Genomic DNA, 15,241 nt, shown 5'->3' with positions numbered 1-15,241 from the left:
CCAGAGGCCGCAATTATGGCCCAAACACCGCGAATTTTTGCATGGAGAAGGGGATCGGGCCAGAGAATAAGCATGCATGTTTTGATAAAGATCGGTCAATATTTAGCGGGTCAAATGGACCCTGACTTTTGTGTGAAAAATGACAAAATTTGTATTCTATGGCATATATATTTACTCCTGGAGGATGTAGACCCCAGGAGTTGATAGCACATCCAAGAGGAGTGGTTGGCCTTTAAATTGATACCAAATATAGTGATGTATCTACTCAGTCAAATATTTACAGGTGCTTACGTATTCAGATATTATACAGTAACCCATTACCACATTAGAGGGAGAAATATCGCGCTGATGGCTTTAAAATTTTTCATGAAGTTCCAGTTATGGTCAAGAACAACGCCTATAATTTTCGGTGATGATCAGATTAAAATTTTGGGATGAAATGGACCGAAAACATAATTTTTTGTGTGTTTTCGAGTAGAGTATAATCCGAAAATCACAACACAAACCACCGTGAAGGTAATCTGGACAAGTAATTAGAAGGACTGTACTGAATATTCGAAAAAAGTAAGGAAGAGGTGTTGTTAACCTCTAATCGGACAAGAGGGGGCAAATATCACGAAATATTACTCAGACTCGGAATAAACATCCTCAGAAAGTTAGAGTTCGTGGTAGTTGTGTAGGGTATCGCATGGTCGGCCCCGTCCGACTATACTGCTCCGCTCACTGGTTTTAATTTAATATTATTATTTTTTATAATAAATTTTAATTTTTCCTCGAAGTGTATTTAATAACAACAACAAAACCAAGAAAATAAAATTGAAAAAATCATTATTTTTTTTTCTCATTTCACATAGTACAAACAACTGCCAATTTGCATTTATTTAACTGTACGTAGCATAGCTCAAATTGGCAGTTCATTTTCTTATAGATTTCCTGTGAATATTCCTTGTGAATTGTATTCTCTTATAAGACTCACAGCAGCATCTTCTATTATTCTGATGTTTTATATTTTTTCTTCTTTTCTTTCCTTGCAGTACCACTTACATCCGTTCAGGGTGTACTGGGGCGACAGGCAATGCTACCGTGTGATATAACGCCAATGGAACGTGACGATGCTGTTTATATGGTACTGTGGTTTCGTGAGGGTGATGGTGAACCTATTTACAAGTAAGTAGCAACAGCAACAATAACAAAAAGTAGGAAATATTTTTATTATCATTCAACAATGATGGGTGGTTGTTATATTGTTAGGTTACAATACAAAAAAAAAACAGGTTCCTGAAATTCCTTGTGAAGTTTATTTAAGAAGGACTTTAGACACATTTGTGTGTGCGTGTGAGTGTGTACGTGTAACCATACTACCTATCTAGTTGTTAATAATAGCCATCTATACTTATAATATATCTTTTTTTGCTGTGGATGGAAAAAATATCCTAGCAACACATCCCCCTTTTCTGTACACACATACTGACATATACTTTTTTAATGTTTGAATAATAGCTGTGGGTGTGTGTGTCTGAAATTCATCCATTCACCCACACACACATACATAGTGCTAGTTGAAGAGCCAATCTTTGTCTGCTTCCTCAACATAATGCTGAGTATTTCCTTATTTCCTCTTAAGTGGGTTAATTTATCTTGAAAAATCATTTTTGTGTGTCGGCGGTCGGTCGGCGGGTGTAATGGCTTTGGGCCAAAGTGTTACTAATTCCTATTATTCTTTTATATTCGAGAGTTGGAATATAGTTTAAAAAGGGATTCTGTATGCTCTTAATACAATTCATTTAATTAAATATAAGTAGTTTTGCTACTTATGAATTAAATCAGGAATGAAATGAAATGTGAAGATAAAGAGGAGTATATGGAGACCATATTTCCATTAAGTAAATTTAAACAAGTTAATATGACATACTTAAATGTATTTGTAATAAATCTTGAAACTCATGAGGATATTAGATATGTGGAAAATCATTAGGATATTAAAATCACTCATGTGGAAAATTTTGAGGGCTCTTGAAAGAAAATCTTTTATTAATTTCCATTTAAATAGGGAAACAATTTTCTTTAACAAATAATGATGAGGAATCCTACCCTCATTTTTAACTCTTTAATCACAATAAATATATTGACAAATAACAACTCAATTATTTCTTTTCATTCTCTATCCTACAGTTTCGATGTCCGAGGGAGACAATTTGGCCAAGCCCGTTTATGGTCATCACCATCGGCGTTTGGTACACGTGCCTATTTCAGCAGTACCTCACACCCGGCCCAATTGAAAATTGACAGCGTTCGTCTGGAGGATGAAGGTGTATATCGGTGTCGTGTTGATTTTCGTAATTCACCAACACGTAACCTGAAAATTAATCTCACTGTAATTGGTAAGTAGTCTATCTGTCTGCTTGTCTATCTGGCCGTAAAAATGCATCCCAGCGTATAACCTTAATATTCTCAATTATCATATGAATATTACACAATGAATATTTGGCTAATTAAAAAGTTGATGAGGAAACAACACAGGGAGTGAAGTGGGTGGTAGTAGCGTAGGTAGGGAAGGCACTGAAATGGTGTACCGGGAAATGAAGAAAGGATAAACAGAATATACTTGTAAAAATTCACAAAGAAATACGCAGATGGTAAATAATAAAATGAAATTGCATATTTAAATATAGATAGCAAAAGATGATGATGCTGCTGCTAGAGCCAGTGGATGGTTGGCGGGTGTCATGTATATGAGATGGGGTAGGACTTTGGTTTAGGATTTTTTAGAGGAAATTAAAAATGTAAAAAAAAATCCGGGTTTAGTTATTGGAGCGCCTCAATTCCATTCAGCCATTTAGATTCGGTGTTCTTTGGATCTGTGTAGTTCTGTAAAATGTTATTCTAATAAATTCAGGCCCTTAACTTTCTGAGTTCTAAATTTTTTTTCATCCAATCCTTCCTATAAAATCTAGACCTTGAGATCTTGGAGCGACTCAAAAAAATAAAATCTTTTCTTGAGCCCCTTGAAAAATCATTTTTAAAGAATCTGCACCGTCTCGAGTACCATGAAAAATAATTTTTAAGCAATCTACACCCTCTCGAGCGCCTTGAAAAAATAATGTTTAAACCGGTAAGGAAAGTAGTAAAAACGGACGGAGCCGACTATATGAAACCCTTCACCACTTTGGACGAATCCTAACCGACGTCGCATTTTTAAAGGACCATTGAAATGAAATTGGATCCTTAAACATGTCATTTTGCAATTCATTACGCTGTACCAAATTTCGTGTTAACCGAAAGATTTTAAGGGACTTTGGTGCACCATTTACTTTAAATCGGACGAAAATATATATGGGAGCTATATCTAAATCTAAACCGATTTTCAAACTTAACACACATCATTCAAGACCTAATTCATTACGCTGTGCCAAATTTCGTGCAAATCGAAAGATATATAGGGACTTTGGTGGACCATTTACCTTATATCGGACGAAAATATATACGGGAGCTATATCTAAATCTGAACCGATTTCCAGGAAACTTAGCACACATCATTCTATACCTAATTCATTACGCTGTGCCAAATTTCGTGCAAATCGAAAGATATATAGGGACTTTGGTGGACCATTTACCTCATATCGGAAAAATATATACGGGAGCTATATCTAAATCTCCTTTTCCTGTTACAAACATATGCAAACTTAGCACACATCATTCTATACCTAATTCATTACGCTGTGCCAAATTTCGTGCAAATCGAAAAAAATATATAAGGACTTTGGTACACCATTTACATTAAATCGAACGAAAATATATATGGGAGCTATATCCAAATCTGAGTGCCTTGATTTTTCCCAATTTCAATAGTGCCTTGAAAAATAATGTTTAAAAAATGCGACCTGTACTGTGTAATGTTTAAAAAATCCACGCCTCTTAGAGTGCCTTGAAAAATAATGTTTAAAAAATCCACGCCTCTTAGAGTGCCTTGAAAAATAATGTTTAAAAAATCCACGCCTCTTATAGTGCCTTGAAAAATAATGTTTAAAAAATCCACGCCTCTTAGAGTGCCTTGAAAAATAATGTTTAAAAAATCCACGCCTCTTAGAGTGCCTTGAAAAATAATGTTTAAAAAATCCACGGCTCTTAAAGCACATCTTCCAGCACCTTGAAAAATTTGTTTTTAATTTAGATTTCTTTCTTTCTGCTGATCTTTATTTTTTAAACCATTCTCACGTTGAATATTCCTCACTGTTGTCCTTTGAAACGCCTTATAGTCTCTTGATATTTCCTTTAAACTTTAACCCCATTTCAATGTGCGACAACATGTGTTTATCTGCGAGTGGGGAAAAATATATAAAAAAACCAACCTGAAAAACAACGACGAAATTGGAAACCTCACAATAACGAAGAAGCTGCAAAGTAATGAAAATTCAACATAATGTGGGTTTTGCGTGGTCGGGATCCTACAAAAGCAATGTGGCCAACGATAAAGTTGGATGGTCGGATGGCTGGTTGGTTGGTTGATTCACAATCTACATCCGTGGCATCAACAGCAATTGCACCAACATTGGCAATATCCGTAATTACATATCTATAGAGAGAAATACGGCCGATATTAAGGCGAACAAATAAGAATAACACCAGTGAATGAATATAAAAGACGACGACTTCGACTCAGACTCAGAAAATAACAAGGATACGCGAAAAGAAAAATAACAACAGAGAACATTAAATTGTGTTGGTCTTATTTGGTTTTTGTTTCTGTACCCCCACATTCAGCAAAGAAATGATACGCAATGAAAAGGATTGGAATAAATGTATGGGAGAGATGCAACACCCACCCACACACACTCTCATATTCAGTTTTGGTTATACCACACAACAAATATTGTGTCAACCTATTGCACGCAAACCAATGCAGCTGACATCCGAATGACAACATGTATGGCTTAAAAGTGGTAATAATACCCGCAACTACAAGCTAGGGTAACACAACAACTAGCATCCCCAGCACCTCCAGCAGCAATGTAGTAGTGGCAGGGACAGTGGCATGGGCGGCAGCATGGACAAGGCCAAATAAAAATTTAACAATAAGTTACAATACTGGAGCAAGCAATGCTAGAGCGCCACACTGTCTGGCTGGTTGGTTGCCTGGGCGAATAATTGTCATGCATGCAGGCAGGCCAAATGAAACCAAACCAAATTCTTCTTTTGTATGCATCTTCGTAGGCACATAGAGAATTCGAATGATATAGAAAGAGTGGTCAACGTGGTCCATGGAATGCAGCAGCATTGTTACCAACTTGCTAATAACCCCACAACAATTACGAAACAAAAAATACTAAATTAAACAAGGTCTAGGTTTCTTTTCTTAATTGCTTGTGGGGTTAAATTTTAATGCATTGCCCAAAGGCTGTTTGGTCTTCCATATCTGCAAGGAGGGTACAATTCAATGGCAATACAAAAAAAAGAAGAAGCGTTTTATTGCAACGCCGTCCAATGCAATTGCAGGAAGAATATTTTCTCTCTGGAACTGATGTTGGTGCAAAGGCGTAAGCTAAAAATGAAAACAAATACCATTTCTACCCCAACATACGCCCACTCTATTCTCACATACTTACGTACATACACATACATACACACGTATATATTTATGTACGAAAAGCCAATTGCTGGGAAAAACAGCCGTCGCAAAATTTTATATGTTAGCCACCAACACCCCATAAACCATTTGCCTCACACAAACACATATTGTGGATTTCGCGAAAACGAAAAAGACACACTCACACAGAAACAGAAAAAAATTAAAATCAACCAAACAATGAACATATCTTTTACCCCACTAACCAATATGATCACAAAATCCCCCCTTACTCCCAACCAACAACAACTGCCTGAATATTGTCTGCAGCAAAATGTAGTTTACAAATTCAATGCTGCACAACAGGAACAACAACTACAACAGCAATTCATTCAAATGGAATTGCAATAAAAACACAAACACAGAAGCAAGTGTGGCATACGCAAAACTACTTTGGTCCTTCGATCAATGTTCAAGTAATAAATTCCGCCATTTTAATGGTTCTACTGTAGCTCGACTTCCGTATGCAATGGGGTTGCAAATGACCCCCCTTTGCAAATAAAAAACGGAGCGCCGTACACAAAAACGGACCGCCGTACTCAAATAAGATGTTGGTAGGTAGATAGCTTGGCGGAAAAAAACAACAACAACATTGCAACAACAACAAATCCAAATTGTGAGTGACCATAGCAATGTCAAAATGAAGGGTCAGCAAAAGGCAATAAGCCCACTTTTGTTTTGGGCTTTGTGTGTGAAGTTTGTTAACTTTGCTGTTGTTGTTGTTTTCGTTGTTTTTTGCTTTTGTTCAAGGGTCATTTTGCATGCATAACACACTTGAGAGTCTTGTCGTTTTTGATAGGGAAGAGTTTTGTATGAGGTTTTACTTGCCAATCCCCACATTCCTGATAAAGTGCCTGGCCTGAAATCTGTATCGAATGGTTGATCAAAGTGTGGTGGATGTACAGCGATATGAAGAGCGTTTAAAGTTATTGGTTGTCAACGATATTTGGGGATATAGAGGGACATTTTGAGCAGATCTCTTTTTCGTTTTGGATATTATTAAAAGTGTACCACTCCCAATGGAGGGTGTACTACTTGCCATTTATATTTTGGGTCATGCTTGATTTAAAGAAAATTTAAAAAGATTCTAAAAAAGAACATACCTAAATTGAAGACAATTTTTTTTTGGAAATTTGAAGGGTTTAGGCGATTTCTTGGAGTTAAAAAAACCGTGTACAATATAGGTCATTATTTTCACATGAACGCCCTATGAAAAATTGACCCCATCTTACGTACTTTTTAAACTGATGTGTGTAAAAGTAGTGACTTTGAGGTTTCAGCGAAAAATTCAATAGACATTTTACATATTGTCATAAAATCTGTATAGAGATAACCTTATTAAGCCATGCTGAATTAAAGATTTTCCTATATAAACCCTTCATACAGCCAGGTTGAATTGAAGATTTCCTATTGAAATCCTTTTTCAGCTGGGCTGAATTGAATATATATTATAGAAAACCTTATTCAGCCAGGCTGAATTGAAAATTTCCTAAATAAAGCCTTATTCAGCATGGCTGAATTGAAGATTTCCTATGGAAAACCTTATTCAGCCATGCTGAATTGAAGATTTCCTATAGAAAACCTTATTCAGCCAGGCTGAATTGAAGATTTCCTATAGAAAAACTTATTCAGCCAGTCTGAACTGAAGATTTCCTATAGAAAACCATATTTAGCAAGGCTGAATTGAAGATTTCCTATAGAAAACCTTATTCAGCCAGGCTGAATTGAAGATTTCCTATAGAAAACCTTATTCAGCCAGGCTGAATTGAAGATTTCCTATAGAAAACCTTATTCAGCCAGGCTGAATTGAAGATTTCCTATAGAAAACCTTATTCAGCCAGGCTGAATTGACGATTTCCTATAGAAAACCTTATTTAGCCAGGCTGAATTGAAGATTTCCTATAGAAGCCCTTATTCAGCCAGGCTGAATTGAAGATTTCCTATAGAAAACCTTATTCAGCCAGGCTGAATTGAAGATTTCCTATAGAAAACCTTATTCAGCCAGGCTGAATTGAAGATTTCCTATAGAAAACCTTATTCAGCCAGGCTGAATTGAAGATTTCCTATAGAAAACCTTATTCAGCCAGGCTGAATTGAAGATTTCCTATAGAAAACCTTATTCAGCCAGGCTGAATGGAAGATTTCCTATAGAAAACCTTATTCAGCCAGGCTGAATGGAAGATTTCCTATAGAAAACCTTATTCAGCCAGGCTGAATGGAAGATTTCCTATAGAAAACCTTATTCAGCCAGGCTGAATGGAAGATTTCCTATAGAAAACCTTATTCAGCCAGGCTGAATGGAAGATTTCCTATAGAAAACCTTATTCAGCCAGGCTGAATGGAAGATTTCCTATAGAAAACCTTATTCAGCCAGGCTGAATGGAAGATTTCCTATAGAAAACCTTATTCAGCCAGGCTGAATTGAAGATTTCCTATAGAAAACCTTATTAAGCCAGGCTGAATTGAAGATTTCCTATAGAAAACCTTATTCAACCTTATTTGCATTGTAAATTATTAAAATTACTATGCCATCTCGTTAATAGATTGTATATGTATGTCCATTATATTTTTTTATAATGATTATAAAATTCCTCACAATAACGCATAGGGGTTAAAAGGTCTGCATGTTTTTTTTTATGAAATCCACTTTGAGCATTTTTGTGTTGTTTTTTTTTCAAATAAAAAATATTGCATATATTGTCGTTTTAAGTGTCGCCTGTCAGCAGCAGAAGTAACAACAGCATCATCACCACCATCATCGTCAACACTTTCACAACAAATGCTAGCAATTCAGCCAAAGCAATTGTAGATGTGTCTTTTTATGCAAAAAAAAAAAAAAAAAAAAAAAAAAATTATGATGAAGAGGCAAAGTGTAGCAAAGAGTGTGAAAAAAAAACATTCAACTCGTATTGAAAATGATTTGCATGTTTTCTTTTGAAAAAAAAACAATGTTAGCGATTTTTTTGTATTTACTCGATAAAGCAATGACAGACATAAGTTAATGTTTGTGACAATAAAAAAATATGTATTTTCAATTTTAAATATTTTACATTTTATTCTGAATGTAGTTTAATTGAAGCTGATTTTAATAATATTCATCACATAGTATTTTATATTAAATAATTTAATAATATTTCTTTAAGTATATGTTTAAAATGTTTTTTTGCAAATTGCAATTTCCAATTCAAATAAATCGTTATTTCCAATTTAAATATTGTTAGCAATAAAATCTCAACATACAAAAGCAAAAGAAATAGTTGCACTGCAATTGTTTCGATTTAAGGGGACCTCCCCCATTCTCGGGGTCAAAAATGTTGTTGATATAATTGGAATCTACACTAATTAAAGAATGTCCCTACAAAATTTCAAATAAAAATCTCAACAACTCTTAAAGAAGGGTTTCTCAAAATTTAAACGAGTTTTTCTCTTAACATTTTTTTGCGAATGGCGGGCACGATAACTCAAAAACTAATAACCCAATCGACTTCAAATTTTTACACGTTTCTCTGTGAGTGTATAGCTATCGTATGAACTAGGATAAAGCCAATCGGTGAAGATCTTCCTTATTTTTTAACTTGGGATTTGGTAAAAAATCGGCGATTTTTCAAAAATATTTTTTCAAAGGTCCACCATTTTGTTAATTTTAGAGCGATGTCAATAATCCTAGTTCATACGAGAGCCAGACATGTACTCTTTCTAACACCGTTGGAATTTTCGGATTCCGATGTTCCAGTGAGGAGTTATCATGCCCGCCATCAAAAATAAGCTTTTCTTTAATTACAAAAAACAACAACAAAACAATAACAAAAATTTTTTGTAAATTATTTTTCTTAATTTTTAAATCTTCAAATATATATGTGTAAAGTTACAAACCTTAACAAGCATTGGTTTTGATTTACCAGCCCATTGAAAATCTTGAAAAATTAATATCGAGAATGGGGGGGGGGTTCCCTTAATAGTTGAAAAATTCTTATTGTATTGTTATGCGAAAATTGTGTGATAACTTTATTGGCAGAGGGTTGGAGGGGCATTTGGAAAACAACAGCAGCAACCCGAATCGAAATGCCTTGAATAGTTGTAAAAATAAATGCAAGTATTTCCAACTTGTTGGTTGTGTGGCCGTGGTGGTACTTGTTATTTGCTACATTTCGAAGAAGCAGCAGCAGCATCTCAGCAAACAAACGAAACGAAAAACGATAACACAAAAATATAACACAGCATAAAAATACCAAACAAAAATTGCCCGAACAATGTTTTTCTTTGTATGTGCATGAGTTCCATAGATATTCAGATGGTCCATGCAAATGGTAACACTCTACATGGTTTTCCACATATGTAACCCGTCGTAGATGTTTTCCACAACGTCACAACAATATTTTTTGACTATGCATACAAGACATTTCCCCCCTCATATTGTATATTTTTGTTGTTTCGAATTCGAACCGCAAAATAAAAAAAGAGACACAAACGAATGCAGGAACAAGCAACCGAAGTATGTATGCAAATTTTTGTGACTACTAAAAAGCAAGGAATAAAAACTAGCAAATATTTGATGGGTTTTCGGTTTCTTAGTATTCTTGTTTTGAGTTCCAACGATATATATGGGAAAATAACCATTAAACAATAAAATTTTAGTTTGCGAAAGAGAGGGGAAAGAAATTTGAAAAATTTTCTGATGGGATCTTTGCAGGATAGGGGTTTCTTTAGAAAACCATAAACGCAGCCTAGTGTAGAAAATCTTCAATTCAGCCTGCCTGAATAAGGTTTTTCTATAATAAATCTTCAATTCAGCCTGACTTGATATGGTTTTCTATACGAAATCTTCAATTCAGACTGTCTGAATAAGGTTTCCTATAAGAAATTTTCAATTCAGCCTGGCTGAATAAGGTTTTCTGTAGAAAATCTTCAATTCAGCCTGGCTGAATAAGGTTTTCTGTAGAAAATCTTCAATTCAGCCTGGCTGAATAAAGTTTTCTATAGAAAATCTTCAATTCAGCCTGGCTGAATAAAGTTTTCTGTAGAAAATCTTCATTTCAGCCTGGCTGAATAAGGTTTTCTGTAGAAAATTTTAAATTCAGCCTGGCTGAATAAGGTTTTCTGCAGAAAATTTTCAATTCAGCATGTCTGAAAAAGGTTTTCTATAGGAAATCTTCAATTCAGCCAGGCTGAATAAGGTTTTCTATAGGAAAACTTCAATTCAGCCAGACTGAATAAGGTTTTCTATAGGAAATCTTCATTTTAACATGGCTGAATAAGGTTATCTACAAGAAATCTTCATTTTAACCTGACTGAATAAGGTTTTCAATATGAAATCTGAAATTCAGCTGTACTGCATAAGGGTTTCTATAGGAAATCTCCAATTTAGCCTGGCTGAATATTGTTTTTTTTATCGGAAATCTTCAATTCAGCCTGACTGAATAAGATTTTCTATAGGAAATCTTCAATTCAGCCTGGCTGAATAAGGGTTACTATAAAAAATCATAAATTCAGCATGGCTGATTATGTGTTTCTATATAAAATCTTCAATTCAGCCTGACTGAATAAGGTTTTCTATAGGAAATCTTCAATTCATCATGGCAGAATGCGGGTTTCTATAGGATATCTTCAATTTATCATGGCAGAATAAGGTTTTATATAAGAACTTTTTTTATTCAGTATGGCTGATTAATATTTTCTGTATAAAATCCTTATTGCACCATGGTTAAATATGGATTCGTGTAAGAACAATTCAATTCAATTTAACCTAACCTAATTTTCTGTTTCAGAGATTTTTTGCTGTTGTTCAATGTTTTTACTAATTATCCATTAACTTTTTGTTGTAACGCGACTTTTCAAGTTGTTGTTGTTTTTCGCAACTCGTGCCTCCTTTATTGTAAATCACTTTCCTTACAAAATAAAATTTGACGAAAACTCATTTACTATTCTTGACCTTTTAAGTCAGACTTGTTATGCTGGCAAATAGACTGCCTTTTGCCATTTCCCGTCCACCCTTCACCCCCCATGTTATTTTCGAACAACAAATTAATTACTATTGTGCATAATTTTGTGTCTCCACAAAGGATATTGTTAACAAGAAAATTAATACCTTTGAACAGGGTTGTTCAACAAAACATGAAGAATATTCATGAGGTTGGACCATTTAATTTAATTTCGTTTCTCAGACCACCCACATTTCACATAATAATTGTATACAAGAAAATGTATAAATATTTCGAAAATATTCAAGGTTTCTAAGCCTTTCGTAGCCGATTTTTGTTTTATTTTGATTTTGACTAGCCATATAATTATATTATTTTCTAATTGCTTATTGTGGACCTTTTTACAACCAAAACACCCTTCATTAGGGAGTTCCAGAAAAAAATACCAAACAAAACCAACAATCATGGGAAAATATTTTTCTATTTCTTGTCAATAATTGGTGGGATATTTTTTTATCATGCTGTAATTATTATAATTGAAATAAAAATACAATTATTTTTTTTATTTTTTATAGAATTTACAATTATTTTTCAGGTCTTCTTTAAAATGTCGCTTCCCACAACCTCATTATCCAAACAACAAGCTGTCGACAAAAATTCGATCAAAATGACTCTGTCTGTCTTTAAAAAAATTGTAATGACATATCCGCCATGTCCAATGGAAGAAATGTTCACGTTTCTTTTGTGGGTTTTATAGCACGTACTGTAATCCATCAGGTCGTTACTTTAACCTAAATTGTTTTAGAGTTTTTTCTTTACTGGTGTTGTTGTGTTCTTTTGTTGACAATTCAATGCGATTCTCGATAGTTGGTGCTTACTCTGTGTGTGTCTGGGATTTGTGGCATTCGATTGTGTCCTCATGGAGGCAACATTATGACACTGCCAACTGCTTAACTGTCACACAAACAAGCCAACCAAACCCAATAGCCAACCAGGCCACCAACATTTCTCCAAGAACAACAACAAAAAAACCAACAAACTCAACCATAAGTTTTCTGGTTTCTTTTGTGACGTTATTCTAGCCATTGTGACGAATGTTGTCGCATTACTTTGTATTTCTTTTTACTGTGTTGGTTAAGTTTCCCAGCCAACCGAACTACCTTCCTACCTCACTCACATTACACCAAAACTTTGTTTTGTTGGCCACTGGAACAAAAACAAACAAAAAGAAAATGCATTTGGGAGCCATTTGAGTAAATTTTGCTTGCATGGTTGCTTCCAATTGGAGAGATTTTTTCGTTTTGATTTGAAATAGCAAAAAATATTTAAGGTGTGAGCACGAAGAAATAAATGCACGTTTTTATCGCTATATAACGTATAATTAACGACTTTATTCTGGATAAATGACATTTCATGAGCAACTTATTTCACTTGATTTGATTTTCCGAAAATTGTGTGTGTGGGGAAGAAGGGGAGAAAATTGATGTCTTTATTTTGGAAAGAGAGAAAAAATCACTTCTTAAAGAGGGTGGAAATATATTGTATAAAAACGAGGGAAGTACGCATAATAGGAAAAGGTTACAAACAAACAATTTTGTCCGGTTTCCGATAGGAAAACTTCAATTCAGCTTAGCTGAATAAGATTTTCTATAAAAATTCCTCAATTAAAAGTCTCCATGGGAAATCATCTATTCAGCTCGGTTGAGTAGGGTTTTGTATAGGAAATCTTCCATTCAGCCCAGCAGGATAAGATTTTCTACAAGAAGTTCTTCATTCAGCCTGGCTAACAATGAGTTTTTAAAGGAAATTTTTCTTTCAGCTCGGTGGGATAAGATTTTCTATAGAAAATCTTGAATTTAGACAGGTTGGATATTATTTGCTATAAAAATTCTTCAATTTTGCCTGGAAATCGATAAGAAATCTTCAATTCAAACAGGCTGTATCGGGTTTTCTAAAGACAGTCTTCAATTCAGCCAGGCGGTATAAGCTTTTCTATAGAAAATCTTCAATTCAGCTGGGCTGGATAAGGTTTTCTATAGGAAATATTCAATTCAGCATGGCTGAATAAGGTTTTTTATAGGAAATCTTCAATTCAGCTTGGCTGAATAAGGTTTTCTGTAGGAAATCTTTAATTCAGCCTGGCTGAATAAGGTTTTCTATAGGAAATCTTCAATTCAGCCTGGCTTAATAAGATTTTCTATAGGAAATCTTCAATTCAGCCTGCCTTAATAAGTTTTTCTATAGGAAATCTTCAATTCAGCTCGGCTAAATTAGGTTTTTATAGGAAATCTTCAACTTAGCCCGGCTGAATAAGGTTTTCTATAGGAAATCTTCAATTGAGCCCGACTTCATATGATTTTCCATAGGAAATCTTAAAATCTGAGTAAGGTTTTCAATAGGAAATCGTCAATTTTGCCTGGCAAAAATAGAGAATTTTTAATTCAACCGCGCTGAATACCGTTTTCTAGAGAAACTCCTATTCAGCCAGGCTGAGAAAATCTGCAATTTTGCTTAGCTGAATATGATTTTCTATAGGAAATCGTCACTTTGCCCTGGACAAATATGGGTTTGTAAGGGAAATCTCCAGTTCAGCATGGCTGAATATGGTTTTCTGATTCAAAATTTCCATATTTTCTTTCAGTTCCTCTTAAACACTCCCATTTATCATGGTTGATATTTGAAACAAAAGGCAACATGCCAAAAATCCGATGTATACAACACGTTTACACGCTTACACAACAAAGACATTAATAAATTCTCCGAAAGACTGAGTGCAATTTGTCAGATCGCAAAAAAAAAAGGAAAAACCCAAAAAAAGGTAACAAAAAATATTGCTGAAGTCAGCTAGTGAGTTTTTGCTTCTTCTTCTGTTCCTTCTAACAGGCAGTGGCATAATGCATTGCCGTGAAAACCCAAGAATGACATTTAAAGTGGTATAAGCAGATTCGGTAGAAATTTGCACATGCAAATTTAAAACTAAGAGGATTTTCACTGTGGTACATAACGAAATTCGCATTCTTGGAGGTAGTCAGGTACAAGTTGATTCTGATTGGGGTTAGATTTTCAGGGAAATGGTTGTAACCTATAGACTCTGGACTTCGTGAAGGAGAATATTTAATATGAAATAATTTATAATTTTTTTTATATATAATTTATAATATTTGTATATAAAGTTCAGCTCCGGGATTCATAATCCCCTCTTCTGCTTATGGTCTGCTCATCTATTCTCAAAATTTTGAATAGTGGATTATTGCTTTGAAATAGTACACAAATTTAGTTGGACTGCCATATGATCTCCCCTTTATTTATATCTCCAAATATTTAAATCTAAATATGGTGACATATTTTTATCTTGAAATTTTGCAAAAAAATCCTCACTTTTCAACACATGTCGATTTCACTTTTTTATGGTTTTAAATGTCGAACATCTCCGTTTGCCGCTCATTAACATTTATTTTAAATACAATAACCCTTTATTAAATGAATCTCTTCTCCTCCTTGCGCCACGTTGAAAAACGTGCAACACCGCGGACAACGCGAGAATAATAACTGCATACACATACAACATTACTTATACATACATAGATGTATGCATGTGCGAGAATCAATGTGTTGTTATTACTGTTTTATGTGTGTGAGTATTCGAGTGTGTGTGTTTTCGCGTTGCGGAAACGTGAACGGAAATATAAATGCGGTTTAC

The 15,241-nt window shown here is 34.5% G+C and overlaps 1 protein-coding gene across 1 annotated transcript in view; it reads left to right on the top strand.

Moving 5' to 3' along the window:
• Positions 1 to 1,039: 1,039 nt before the first annotated feature.
• The window catches only part of LOC133338491 (neural cell adhesion molecule 2), a gene marked incomplete at its 5' end in the record, with an annotated part of 112,518 nt that continues 98,316 nt past the window's right edge, over positions 1,040 to 15,241 (top strand). The window contains 2 exons of the mRNA XM_061546659.1: positions 1,040 to 1,167; positions 2,173 to 2,381. Of these exons, the coding sequence (XP_061402643.1) occupies positions 1,040 to 1,167; positions 2,173 to 2,381 (337 nt within the window). The remainder of the gene's footprint in view (positions 1,168 to 2,172; positions 2,382 to 15,241) is intronic.

The sequence above is a fragment of the Musca vetustissima genome, unplaced genomic scaffold, assembly GCF_032173495.1.
Source record: "Musca vetustissima isolate MV318-11 ecotype Yass unplaced genomic scaffold, APGP_CSIRO_Mvet_v1 utg3607, whole genome shotgun sequence".
Taxonomy (NCBI): domain Eukaryota; kingdom Metazoa; phylum Arthropoda; class Insecta; order Diptera; family Muscidae; genus Musca; species Musca vetustissima.
This window is presented reverse-complemented; position numbering and strand designations above follow the sequence as displayed.